General features: G+C 37.4%; 1 protein-coding gene and 1 pseudogene across 1 annotated transcript in view; one reads left to right on the plus strand and one right to left on the minus strand.

Moving 5' to 3' along the window:
• ITGA2 (integrin subunit alpha 2) overlaps positions 1 to 14,324 on the minus strand; it is a 101,714-nt gene that overhangs the window by 12,892 nt on the left and 74,498 nt on the right. The window contains 8 exon segments of the mRNA XM_021718725.1: positions 2,050 to 2,133; positions 2,218 to 2,294; positions 2,901 to 2,993; positions 4,633 to 4,774; positions 5,189 to 5,271; positions 5,810 to 5,920; positions 8,029 to 8,180; positions 11,481 to 11,620. Coding sequence (XP_021574400.1) covers positions 2,050 to 2,133; positions 2,218 to 2,294; positions 2,901 to 2,993; positions 4,633 to 4,774; positions 5,189 to 5,271; positions 5,810 to 5,920; positions 8,029 to 8,180; positions 11,481 to 11,620 — 882 coding nt within the window.
• LOC103272894 lies at positions 13,473 to 14,317 on the plus strand (annotated as a pseudogene).

Raw genomic sequence — 14,324 nt, forward strand, 5'->3', positions numbered from 1 at the left:
CACTATTATTACTGTTTCACTCATTGTATTTGCACAATATAATGACACAATTACACAGTTTCAAAGTTACTGCTAAGGGATACACTCAATAATTAGATAGGTTGTTATTTTTTCTCAAAAGTTTACAAAGATGTTAAGAAATTTTGGTAGTATTGCTTTATAAGGATTACACAAAATAAAAATGCAAAATAACCAAATATCATCATTAAAATTAGATGGGTTACATAAATTATGATCCAGCAAGGATTACAATGTTAGAGCTGTATGTTTTGGTGGGAAAACTTCTCTAAGATTATGTAAAAAGAAAGGTACAGAAGAGTGTTTTATCGTTTCTTTTTGGTAAATGTTTGTGTGCACATGTATGTATTACATGCATATACCCTGGTAGGAAAGCAAACCCCACTTCTGGAAGGTATTCTGAAAACAGTCTTGATAGTTTCCTATGGGGAGTGGCAACAGGGAAGGTGGGAAGGAATGATCTTACTTCTCTTTGTGTGTCTTTCTGTAATGTTTGGATTTTCTAGGTAGTAGGAGTAAGAGCCATTTTAATTTTTGTTCTTTATAATTCTCTTTGTTAATTTTTTGACTAGATGATACATTTTAATGAACATTAGACTATATTAGAATTCAAATTATCCATCCCACAAATATGTATATACCTAAGAGGTTAAGTAGTAAAAGTGAAGTCCCACTTTAATCTTACATTTATTTCATGTTAAAATATCTGAAAAAATAGGCCATGGTAGGAGAGTGGTATGATAAAAAGTATTGACAAAAAGTGTTTAAGTAAAGAAAGAATCAATATAAGTAAAAAGAAAAAAATTCAGGAAATGTGGCAATATCAATCTCCTTGGTTGCATTCAATTACATGTGAGGGTCATTTGAAATCTGCAGTTACTGATGAATTTTTCAGAAAGGGATAACTTGGACTGTATTTTGCTTCTACTGGGGCTGTTTGCAACTCACTTACTACAGAAGCATTCTTTTCATCTTTGCTCATGTGTCTCAAGCTCTAGACATGATGATATATTTTCCTTTTTGTTTTTGTTCAGTGATCTATTGGATGATCTACAAATTCCACGCTTTTGGGGGCTGGGGTGATGTGGTGGATGTTAGAAAAACCTGCTGTCACTGAACTTTGGAAAACATTGCAGTGGGTTTTTTAGGGGTCACTGATCTGTGCTAGGAGGTAGAGAAGTCTAGTTCCCAGACTTGGAGGTAGGCCTCACCTACAGCATGCACACCTGCGTGGCTGTGATCCAGTGTGTCTGTGCCATAAACTTATCTTTCTTCTAAGTGTACATTACAGTGACATCAACCTTCTACCACCTGTGGGATTTATTTGTAATCCCCTTCCCAAGACACCTTTCCCTCTGAACAATTCAGGATAGTTGGTGTCAACCAGTAACATCTTGCCCACTGCCCTTGGGTTCACTTGCTTTGGGAGGGCTAAAAGAGGGAATAAAGCATTTTATGGATGACCTCCTTTGGAAAATTCCTCATTTCCTCCAGGTTGGAAGAAATTTCTGTTATGTCAGAAATTTCCACCCCAAAACTAGACTTGATCTAGTTTCAATATCTGACTATTAAATCTGTGCCTAGATTCGGTATTTGTTGGGGACCTACCTAGGGCAGAGCATTGTGCTTGAGGCTTCAAGGTACAACAGTGGGGATACTGCTTGAGAGTAAAGCAGTGACAAGAAAGTGTTGACAACTCTCAGGACCCTTGAGAATTCTGTTTCAACATCTTGGGATGCTTTGCAGCTCCTGTGAGGACGTGCAGAGGAGTGTGCCTGCTGCATGTGGCAAAAGAGTTATCCTCTGTCTTCCTGGGCTGCCCTCACTTAAAAACAACCTAAAGAACCACTCAAGGTTTTCCTAGGGAACAATCTGTCTGCGGACTTCTCTTTCAGTTGACAAGGGGAAGATATTTTCATTCAAATTCTCCAGTTAATAATGAGCCTATAGAGGACTTCTTCAACCATGAGCTAGTTTTGTTCCAAACCAGAGTGGTATCACTGGTGACAGGCTATACACTGCTTCACCTACCTTGTTAAGTGAATTTCGGCATCATACAGAAGAGGAATTTTGAGGTTGACCAAATTATCTGCCTTGTTTTCTTCTTGGCTTTCACTATTGAATGAACCCAAGATGAAGAAATTACTTAAAGAGAAATATTATAAAAGCATTCATCATCAGTCTTCATTATGTTTTTACCTTAAGGCTTGGAAACGAAGAGTAGCCTGATTCTGAAGATTTTGAAGATTGAAGTCAAAGTTAATCGTAAAAGTCACCTATGTATAAAATGAAAATTCATCAATCTATGATGCTTCATACTCAGGGGACAATAAGAAAAAAGACGTTTACCATAAAAGTAAACTCCAATTTGATTGGAATTTATATACCTTAACATTTCAAATTTGTAGGATATCTTTACTTGTCCACCTTGCTTTACCATGCCTCACTCTGGAATTAGGAAAGCTTAATGTATGTAGACATATGTGTTATCTAGGCACCTGTACTTTGAAATCCAAGCACCTGAATTTGAAAGCTTTGTGCTTATGTAAAATTTGTTATCAGAGATTAACGAATGATCTCTATGACTCTGTATAACACTTTGATCGATATTGGTCAACATATTCAGACAAAAATAACTTTCCATATTGTGTATATGTTTTGGAATGAATTGCATGTGAGAAATTCTGCTTTTATTAATAATTAAGATATTAAAAAATTTTTAAAGAAAGCTTTAGATATAAAAACTTCCTCTAAGTATGAAGCCAATTATTTTGTAATGTCTATAAATGTTGATACCTAATAAAGAAGATGTTATGATGGTAAATGAACGCACATGCTGAGGAGGGGAGTGTAAGGATTTGAGGATGAAATGCAAGTTGTACCTGTTGTTCCCTCTTTAAAGCAGGGTAGCCTACGTCACAGGTAACAGACTTCTGAGATGAAGCCACCTGGCATGTTACTTCTGTCCCATCAACCTGAACAAGACCAAAGAGACAACAGTGATTGGTTAGCGTATAACGTGTGTGTGTGTATGTATGTATACACACATGGTAAAAGAGGTATAGGGACATTTTAGCTGTGAGGATAGTTCACACTGAAATAGTTTATTTTCTGTCCACACTTGAAGTCTTCTACTGTCCAGGTGGTTAATACGAGGGGAGACCCCTGAAAACAGGAATTATCTTTTGGAGGGCAGTATTCCTTGTAGTATACTCAGAATTTGTTCCTCTGGATCAAGCAATCAATCAAAGTTTTTATCTGGAAGTTTTGAGAAGGTCATGATTTTGCAGAAGAAACATCCCAAGTTGTGGCAAACAGGTGACTTCTGCCATGACAACACACCATGACAATGCAACTTCCCATACCAGGTTGAGTATTCAGCGATTTTTCACCAAAAACAGTATGACCCCTGTGCCACACCCTCCTTGTTCACCCAATCTCACCCCAGCAAACTTTTTTTTTTTGATTGTTTATTTCCCTGGATGAAAAAAGTTCTCGAAATGTTTTGCTGATATGGGAGAGGTGAAACAAAAAACAGCAGGAGCACTAAAAGGCATCAAAACTGATAAGTTCAAAAATGGTTTTGTTTTGAGCCATGGAAAAAGCATCTCAATAGGTGTATCAAATGGTGTACTTTGAAGGTGACTGAAGTTTAAACATGTAAGAATACACAAATTTTTAATAAATTCTGGGATTTTTTGAGTCCCCTCCTTGTTTAATATTTTTTACAGCTAAAGCTAAAGATAACCAGGACAACCGACAAACCAAAGAAGAGATTAAATATTGGAACTATTTTTTCCCAGAAGGAATTCATAGTTTTTATATTTCAGAAATGCAAATAGCTTTAATCCAATATTCATAAATGCTTTACGATTAATTTTGTCTCAATCTATTTAAAATTTGTATTTTCAATAGAAGAAGACAAAACCATATGTTGATGTTGATGTTTTAAATACTTTAAAGAATGTCTTTTAGTTTTCTTCAAGTTGTTTTTTCCCTCTTTAAGTAGTTGCCATTTGGCATGGGACATTTAAACACCAAGGTCAGGATGGGTTTGGAATTCTAAATCTATTAAGTTCACATTAACATTAAACTAAATAAAATCATAGCTTAATAATCCTTTTGTTTCTTCTTCGCTTGGTGGTAGAGAAGAGGCCAGGGGGCACTCATGGTCAAGTGTGTCCCTGGTATAGTGATCAAGTCAACATGAGTAACTGGCTTTGCTGGAATGCAGCATCTTGGCAGCAACAAGACCTGTGGTTGCAAAGCTCAGCTAAGCTTCAGGACTCGAATGTCTTAGAGCAAGTGCATCACATCTGTGCGGAGCACAGCAGCCTCATCACCCTGATGGCTCTAGAAGAGTTATGGGAGTGTCTGGCCACTGCTGCCAAGCCTCAGGGTAAAGGAAAAACTGACCCGAGCTGTGAAGTACAACTGGTCTAGATACAGAGCCAAACTATGTCCTCATGCGGTTTAACCAGTCGGAAGCCACTAAGTTAGGATGCAGCAGGCAGAGGGTTCACGTGACTCTTCAGATAACACAAAGGGCTTGAAGAAGACAGTGACTGATAATAGGGAGGAAATAACATTGGGAATGCAGGGGTCATCACATACCGGCATGGAGAATGACGCAAAAAATAAGTTTTCTGAAAAATCAACAACAACTCCAGAGTTGTATGCACTCTCCCTTTTGTTCTTCAGTGTTACTGAAAATGTTAGCCTTTTGTTTTGGTTGCTGACAATAAAGGGTTGTTCTCTGTTAAAAGTAAAAAAGTAGAAAACGAAAGCCATTAAGATTTTTAAAAAATTCAGTATGCAAGCACTTCACTTCTTTAAAAAGTAAACTCTTTAGATTTATTTGAAATACTGAGAAAATTGCTTAATAATAAACCATCTTTGTATTAAAATGATACTGACAATAAATAAGTAAATGCTATTAGATTTTCTTCCTTGTATTATGAGGGAAAGGAATCATTTAAATACAGATAATTTGATATTTCTTATTGTTTTTACTCTGACGTGAATAGTAGAAACAAATTATTTTTAAAGGTCTTAACTAATTATGACTATTTCTTTTGCAGCAAAAACCTCCATAAACATTCATTTACATAAGTCATCCAATGTATCTTTTATTTCTACATTTTACACAGAGCTTTAAAGTAAACCTTACCGCACATCTGGTAGCTGTTGGACATCCAGGACTAGATCAGAGATGCACAGTCCATCATCACCACAGTCTTTATGAAAAGGAATCTACAAAAAAGGAAAAAAGATTCATCTATATGCTTTTTGGCTAAAAAGGCAAATTGCAGAAGAATACATACAATACTGTTCCATTTACATAAGTGCAAAACTAAGCAATGTTTCAGGAAAATATACACGTTTAGCAAAATCAATTTAAAAAGCACTGAAAAACCTAAAATTCATGATAATGTTTTCCCTGGGGAAGCCAGACCAAATTGGATATGATAGGGGCAGCAATAGAAAGTGCTTCCTAGACACTGGTGATATTTTATTTTTTAAATAGCACAGGTGTTTACTTAATTTTTATTTATTTCTTCAATAAATATTTATTGAATACCAGGCTTTCCTGTAAGGGCTGGAAATAGAACCACGAGCAAGAAACACAAAAATCTCTGTCTTCACAGAATTTAAAACACTAGTGAATTTGACACATGTAATTGTATTTTGTTTATAAAATTAAGAATTTAAAAACTATGTCCTAAGTATTCTCTGTTACTATGAAGCTTTGTTAGCCAGATTAAGTTCAGGAAAGGCAAGCTGCACTTACGCTGAAGATTTTGGCAGTCTCAGAATAGGCTTCAAGGGCAGGACTAGTGCCAGGGTTTTCCAGACTGATGTTCACACGCAGATCCAAAGGGTTGACAACATCAGAGGGCTTCTAAACACACACACATGTACACACACACAATCAGTTTATTAGGGTACAGCAGCTTTTATATAAGAAAATGATCACAAATGTGCTTGCAGTTAAGAGCACAGTCCATTCTCAACTACATAGATTATTCTTGTTTTGAAAGATTGAGACTTGCTTCTTCTTTCCCATCCTAATTCTGCTGTTTGCCTCTCTACTACTAAGAAACTTAAGACTTGGGTCCAGTAAAAATCTGTAGCAGGGATTCTTAATTAAGCTTATTAGTAATTGTAAACATTAGATGATATGTCCACTTTTACTACTCCAAAGACTCCTATGTCAGTACCCAGCTCTTGGGTTGTTGGCTATACCCTTCTAATTCCTATTGCCAAGACTTAAGGATCTTTAAGTTTCCTGACCAAGTCTCTGGAAGGGAATATTATGACCTAGAAAGGAAGGTGCCCAAGACTGGTAATGGATAAGAATCCTTTCCTTGGACAGAATCTGACTCTGTGCTATAAAACCAGACGAAGGTGATTACCACATTCTCAATCAAGCTTCCTGACTTCTGGCCCTAGCTGACTGTTAGGAGTTGTGTTGCTCCTTGCACATATAAAATGATGCATTTGTCACTCGTGGTCATCAAAGCTAGCCTACCTAGTGACAAATACAACTTCTTCATTTTATCATTACTATGGAGTATAGAGAATTTGTAACATTCCAGGAAGCAACGGTCCCTTCATTTTTGAGGCCTCCTGTCTAAGGGAAAATGCCAAAATAAGTCATCTAGCAATCTTCTTACACAACTCTTCTCGTCAAGAAAGAAACACATCTATACAAATGATAAACCTTAACATTCTAATTTACCTTTTCCTGAGAAGCGGTATTTTCAGTATTATTTAGTCCAATCAAGGCAGGACTTACTCCTAACTCTTGAGTTATTTTGCACAGCTGTCTACTAGGACAGCTCCAGATTATGAGGAAGTCCTTCCTGGGCTGGCTGCAGGCTTAGCACATAGGATGTTAATGACATCAAGGAGGGTTTGTTGTTGTTGTTTTCTTTTGTTTCATTTTTAAAAAATAAAAACAGTCTGACTGTCTTCATTTCCCCACTATAGAGTACATGTGTAATTTAATCTACCACTTAGCACAGGACTGGAAAGACTAGAAACCAGCTTATTTTCCTTAAAATACCAGTATGATCAGCACCTTAATAACAAAAATTTCCAGACCTTCACAAACAATAAACTAAACAACTTATTTTAATTCATCTAACCATTAATTTTATGTCTTTCCAAATCTTGTACTTCACATGTCTTAAAGTATGTTCTCTATCCCATCCACCTGCATTGGAAATATCTGGGGTTCTCCTTAAACCTGCATATTCCTTGGACCTAAAAAACTAGATTTCTGATAGTGGGGACCCCAAGTATGCATTTTTTAAAAGTTCCCTTGGCAATTCTTTTGAGAACCATATTCTAGGAAATTACTTAAACAACTTTTTAAAAAATAGTTTCCTTAGTCAGTTACACTTTCAAATAACATCATGTGGCTTCTAAAAGGAAATAACTATATAATTTATAAAATAAATTTACTGTTGTAATTTTTCTCCTGAAAAGCATTTTTCCAACTTGGGAGATTTTCTTAATCCATGTGAACTGTAGTAATTATGGTATACAATTAGAACAAACAATTCCTCATAATTTTCCATACTTCATCTATGTTAACTTAAATCTAACAGTGAAAACAACAATTCACATTATAGTTTTCAGTCACTTAAATATGGATACAGTTTTTTCCTTGACAGGGCAATGTCAAAATAAAATTTATTGTTAACTGAAAGTTCTTCCAATTAACATTTAAAAAAACACTGTCTCTAATTTCTTTAAGAATTTTATTTTCAGCCCTTTTAGATGCAATCCAAATGAAATGTAATGCTACTAACTTATGTAATAATAAGACGTGACCATGAGTAGTAGTGTAAAGGGTCTATACTTCCTGTTCACAGAATTGGACAAGAAAGGTATTCATTAGAAGGGCTACATTTTAAACGCATACACTTCTATTTCAGACTTTCACCGCTCATTTGCCTTTAAGAAGAAATGAGATGAAAAGGGATGATGCTGAGGTCTCACCTGTATATGGATGATGTGTTCAGAGCAGCTCTGTGTTTGACTTACTAACACATTCTTCTGAAGGCACCTTTCATTATTTTCTTTAAATAAACCCCTGGATGTTACTCTGGATGAAAAGCCATCTGCATCAAGTGTGATGTTATATGTAATGGCTATGATAAAAATCATAAAGAAATGTTATTACAAATGGCACCGGTAAGGAAAAATCATCCCTGCTTTGTTGTGTCTTATTTGTCAAAGTATCTGACTTCAAGAAAATATGAAAATAGTCTTTACATTGGTGGATTTTGAACCACTGATAGCACCACATGTCATTTATAATTCTAGTTCTGATATGATGTAGATGACTGGATACAAAGAAATGTGATTTTAAGCAGAGGAAAGAAAATTGAACTTGCTGCCAGAAAACCTACTGGACGAACCTGGCAAATGTTTCACCCCTCAAGCATTGGCTTCATCATCCACAACACGAAGGTGCAGAAAGGAAAGGAAGAGTTACTGAGTGGCTACAAGCAAGCACATTCTCATGTACTATACACATTTTACTATAAATCTGGAAAGTGGATATCGTGCTCCAATTTTTCAGAAAATGAACTAGAATAAAAGAGGTAAAATAATTTGCCTAAGTTCACACAGCTAGGTCATGGTCAGAAATACAATTGGGGTATTTTGTAAATAAGAGCTCATGTTCTTTCTGTTTCCATGCAGTTATGATTAGTTTATTGTGAGAATTAACTGAGATACTCTAAAGGAACATGTACAGTGCCTGACATATTCTAGATGCTTACATGAAGAAATGCATGCAGCACTGCAGCAATAAGGTTTCTATCAGACAGACTGGTTCGAATCCCTATTCTGCAGTTTATGAGCTCTATGACCTCAGGCAATTTACTTAACCTCTTTGAACCTGTTTCCTCATCTGTGAAACAGAGATAACAATACCAACCCATGAAAAATAATTATGTGATAATAATTGATGTCAGTACTAAAGTCCAATCTATGAGAATTATTACCTTTAAGTAAAGTCCACCCGCCATATGTCCAAAATTGAGAGAAAACATCTGGTGCTATTCATAGCATCAACTGCCTTATTTTGAATTACCCTATCTTATTTTATTATTTTACATATTTTAAAGGTTGCCTATACTTCCCAAAACATCAATTCTGTTAATTTTTTGATTTATTGTAGAGACGAGGTCTCGCCAATTTGCCCGGGCTGGTCTCAGATCCACAGGCTCAGGCAATGCACTTGCCTCAGCCTCTCAAAGTGCTGGGATTACAGGCTGAGCCACCTAGCCCGGCCTACTTGTTGCTTTTAAAATACCTATTAGATATGCTGTTATATATTTTTTGCTCTAATTATGTTGTGAGGCCAATAAAGATAGATAAAATGTAAAAGAATCAAATAAACTAAAAATAAGGGGAAAATAAGGGAAAGGAAAAATAATGGTAGGAGATGACTAAAGTTAAAACAAAGTGCACATGATAATGCTTTTTCATTTTTTTTTCAAGCAACTTGGTAAAAATGATATAAAGTCTTATAGGCAATATATTATTTTTTAAAAACATGATTAAGGTTAAACTGGAGTGTGCACCTGATGCAATAAATAATAGAAACCATACACTTTATAAATTCCCAGTTATGAAGACGAGATTCAGGTCATACACATGATTCATTGCCAAGCAATGAAGTGACAAATGATCTCACAGTGACTTCATTTGGCTTGTCTGTGGATCTGAAGGCATCAGGGAAAAGGATTCAAAGGGAAAGATGCCCAGTAATGAAAAAGTTCAGAGACCCTCAGCAGCCAGTCAATGGGAAGGAAATTCTTTGAAAGTAGAATTTTTGAGTGTGCGGCACCATAAGGGGTGAAATATAGTCAAAAAGTTGAAGGGACTTGAGACACATCTATGCTCCAGACCTGGAGAGCTGACCAACCAGCCATTACTGTCAATAAATATATTTTCCAAGTTAATCTATTAGGCAGACTAGCCACTTAATGCTTATATAGCAACAGTTTTTGACTTAACTCTCATGGCTACCCTGTTAGATGTACTACAAGTCGGGTCGGTGAGATACACTATTCAAAGTTAGGTCAATGTTTGAATACCAGAAAGAAAAACTTCCAAATGGAAATGAAATGTAGGAAAATATAGAACATGTGCCAAGATGTGAATCTTAATTTGACTTGTGTTCTTTCCTTATTTATATCTTACCTTATTTATATCTTGGCAAATAAACTGTTTTTATATTTTTAGTTTTTGGTTTATTTATTAGTCACTTAATGATAAACTACAGGTTTTGAAGTTTAGAGCCAAAATCTGATGGAAAGTGGATTAGAACCTATAAAGCAGCAGTAAATGAAAGACGGCAGCTCTGAATCAAGTGTTTATCAAGCATTACATTGAATGCTATGTTATTGAGGGTGCTAAGGTAATTGGATGCTGAGATAAAGATGAGATAAAGTGGTTAGAAAAGGGTTCGGAGGATGTGGGATCTCAGCCAGGTTTGAAAGACACCTTGGCCAGTCCCTCAAAAAAGTTGACAATTCCTGCTGACACTTGCCCACAGGATTTCCCTCACCTTTCCCTGTCTGATGAGATGCAATTCAGACTTCTTTGTATTCTTTAGAAAATTTAAAATACTGGGCATAAATTATATATATTGTTTTCATTTATAACTTTCATTATTGGGAATGCTTATTATTTCCTCAAGAACAAGAACAACATTTGATACTTTTACTGACCATGTCCTATGTAGATCATGTCATAGCCAACGTGGCACACTCATTCAAAACTGGCAGCAAGCCGGGCTCGGTGGCTCAGCCTGTAATCCTGTGCCTTTGGGAGGCTGAGGTGAGTGGATTGCCTAAGCCCGCGGGTTCGAGACCCGCCTGGGCAGCGAGACCTCATCTCTACAATAACTCAAAAAATCAGCCGGGCGTGGTAGCACATGCCTGTAATTCCGGCTACTTGGAAGGCTGAGGCGGAAGGATCGCCGGAGCCCTGTAGGTCGAGGCTGCGGTGGCCGGGAGCGGCCACTGCACTCCAGTCTGGGCGACAGAGTGAGACTCCAACTCAAAAAAAAAAATGGCAGCAGTCCAGCATAATGTGTGTGCCCAGGGTTTTAAGTGAGGGATCTGTGGGCAAGAGAAACTCAAAGGATAGAGTTGGGAGGGCCCTTGATTGCATCACAAAGATCACAATTTTCTGCAGCAGAATTTCATCTTCTAGAGATGAAGAAAAAAGATCTTAAAAAAAAGAAAAAAACCTTCCATGACAAATGAATCATTCTCAGGCACCTCAAATGCATGGTAATTTAAGTGACAATTTAGTCTTCAACAAAAATCCCTTATTTCTTTTCGTCTACAAACCAAAATATAGGTTATATTCAAGGCTAATACTCTGTAAGCCTACCCATCTCTGAACAGATTATTTGGAGTTTTACGCACCCACTCGATCATTTTGCTTAGTAGGTCTAAACTTCGCACTGAAGCAGAGTTTAAGGATTATCTGAGCATTCTTGTTGAACAAAGTGATTTTTTCTGGTGTGAATGAAGCTTCTACAACTACATCAGCAATATTTTGTGACCTGAAAGAAATAAATGTACACAGATAGATAGACATTATTATCTAGCTCGCACATTACATAGAAGGTCACATATTACACAGTTCACCTTTACATAAAAGATCCAATGTCAGCATTATTGAATGTATCTCTCTACCAGTCTGTCTAAGCACTTCAGCAGTATTTCATATTTGAAAGATTTAAGATGGAAGACAGGGATAATGTCTTTCTCGCTTGTGAGTCCATCACCAGCACAATACACACTTAATATCTTATTAAATGAACATATGAATGAACACAGGAGGAGTATGTGTAACATCTTTGCAAGTTAAATGCAAAGTCATGGTCTCGGTTGTGTTTTGGCAACTAAAAGAAGTGATATTCACTCTTCTCACAAAGGTGGGGGAGACAGAAGATAGGAAGGTGGGGGTGGCAGGGCTGAGGAAAGTGGCAGTGGTGATTTTCCTGCTGCCTCAGTAAAATCCTTTAAGTGCGGCATGTGGCCATGATAGTGGCAACTAGTCTGACACCAGTAAAAGGCTGAAGGGTCTATGTCAGATGGAGTGCCATAGATTTCTGAAACTGGCTCAGCCCTTTAGATATCTGACACATTGCCTCAATTGCTCTTTTCAATGCTCCTGTGAAATAGGTAGAAAAAAATATGGTCTCCATTTTATCAGTGAAAAAATCTGAGACACAAAGACTTGACTTCACAAGTTTTCTCACTAATAGTTAGCTAGTGAGAAATTAGAACCTATGGCCTTCCTAATTTCTTTATCAGTGAAATTTGTACCTCATCATAATGTCCCCTGTGCATCCTCTCAGTTATTTACAAAGCAGCAAGTAGTAATTAGTAATTCCACTGTTTTGAAAAGTACCATAAGAAGACACAGAAAACTTTTTTTTTTAATTCCAGGTACGACCTGAAGACTCCAATCAATTAAGAAAATTATTTTAACAGTTAATTGTGTATCTATCAGGCTCCCTAATAAGTAGTCACAAAACATCTAATAGATGCTATACGTCCTCAAACCTAGAAGATTTAAAATGCCTAAGAAAATGTTTTCTTTAAGGCAATTTCTTTGAGAAACTGAGCACTGTTCCAATACAGATATCATTAATTTTAATATTTTAAAACTGATTTTTAAAGAAATTATTCTCAGAGAATTGTTCAGAAAATCCAGTCTCAGCTCCTTATAAGACAGAAAATGGCATGAACCTAGTTTGATTGGTCACCATAGTACATTGATTTGATTCCCTGTGCCTTGACTTTTTTGAAGAAGCTAATCAACCTTCAAAGAGAAAAGTTTGGCCATCACTGACTACATTAAAAATGAGTGTGGGCCTGGCGCGGTGGCTCAAGCCTGTATCCCAGCACTTTGGGAGGCCGAGGCGAGAGAATTGCCTGAGCCCGCGGGTTCGAGACCGGTCTGGGCAACCTGGTGAGACCGCGTCTCTACAATAAAAAGCAAAAAATTAGTCGGGCGTGGTAGCCCGCGCCTGTAGTTCAGCTACTTAGGAGACTGAGGCGGAAAGGATCACCGGAGCCCAGCAGGTCGATGCTGGGGTGACCATGAGCGTGCCACTGCACTCCAGCCTGGGCGACAGAGTGAGACTCCAACTCAAAAAAAAAAAAAAAAACACAAAAAAAGAGTGTGATAGTATAGTAAACGTAAAGCCCAGCAAGTCTGAAGCCTACCGAGATGGCTACAGGGTGATGTTCATTGAAAGGTATGATAACATTGTTTAAAAATCAGCCTTATGACAGCCATTGCAGTACATTGAACTCCATGGAAACAGCGCCCGGGCAAGTGAGAGCCGAGAGCCGGATGGGCACTGGGTGACTCTGTGCCGCGCCAAGGAAAAATAACCGAACATGGGCAAAGGAAATCCCAAGAAGCCTAGAGGCAAAATGTCATCATACGCGTTCTTCGTGCAAACTTGCTGGGAGGAGCACAAGAAGCAGCACCAGGATGCTTCCGTCAACTTCTCAGTTTTCTAAGTAGGGCTCAAAGAGGTGGAAGGCAATGCCTGCTAAAGAGAAGGGGAAATTTGAAGAGATGGCAAAGGTGGACAAGGTCTGTTACGAAAGAGAAAAGAAAACCTATATCCCTCCTAAAGGGGAGACAAGGAAGAAGTTCAAGGATCCCAGGGCACCCAAGGGTCCTCCCTCGGCCTTTTTCTTGTTCTGTTCTGGGTATCGCCCCAAAGACAAAGGAAAGCATCCCGGCCTATCCATTGGTGATGTTCTGAAGAAGCTGGGAGAGATGTGGAACAACACTGCTGCAGAAGACAAGAAGACCGCGAAGCAGAAGGAGAAATACGAAAAGGATATTTGACTGGATACTGAGCTAAAGGCAAGCCTGATGCAGTGAAAAGGGGAGTCGGTAAGGCTGAAAAGAGCAAGAAAAAGAAGAAAGAGGAGAAGATGAGGAAGACGAAGAGGATGAGGAAGAGGAGAAAGACGCAGAAGAAGATGATGAATAAGCTGGGTTCTAGCACGGTTTTTTTTTTCTTGTCTATAAAGAATTTAACCCCCCTGTTCACAACTCACTCCTTTTAAAGAGAAAAATTGAAATGTTAAAAAAAAATCAGCCATATAATTGTAACACACCTTTATTTACTCCTGGTATGCTACTCTGAAATGATTTTACCTGATTTATTCAGTAAATATATTTTCTTGTTTTTCAAAGTCTTAAATATTATTCTTGCGTTTTCTTTAACTATA

Source organism: Carlito syrichta, unplaced genomic scaffold (assembly GCF_000164805.1).
Source record: "Carlito syrichta isolate Samal-C Ts95f unplaced genomic scaffold, Tarsius_syrichta-2.0.1 Scaffold313372, whole genome shotgun sequence".
NCBI lineage: Eukaryota > Metazoa > Chordata > Mammalia > Primates > Tarsiidae > Carlito > Carlito syrichta.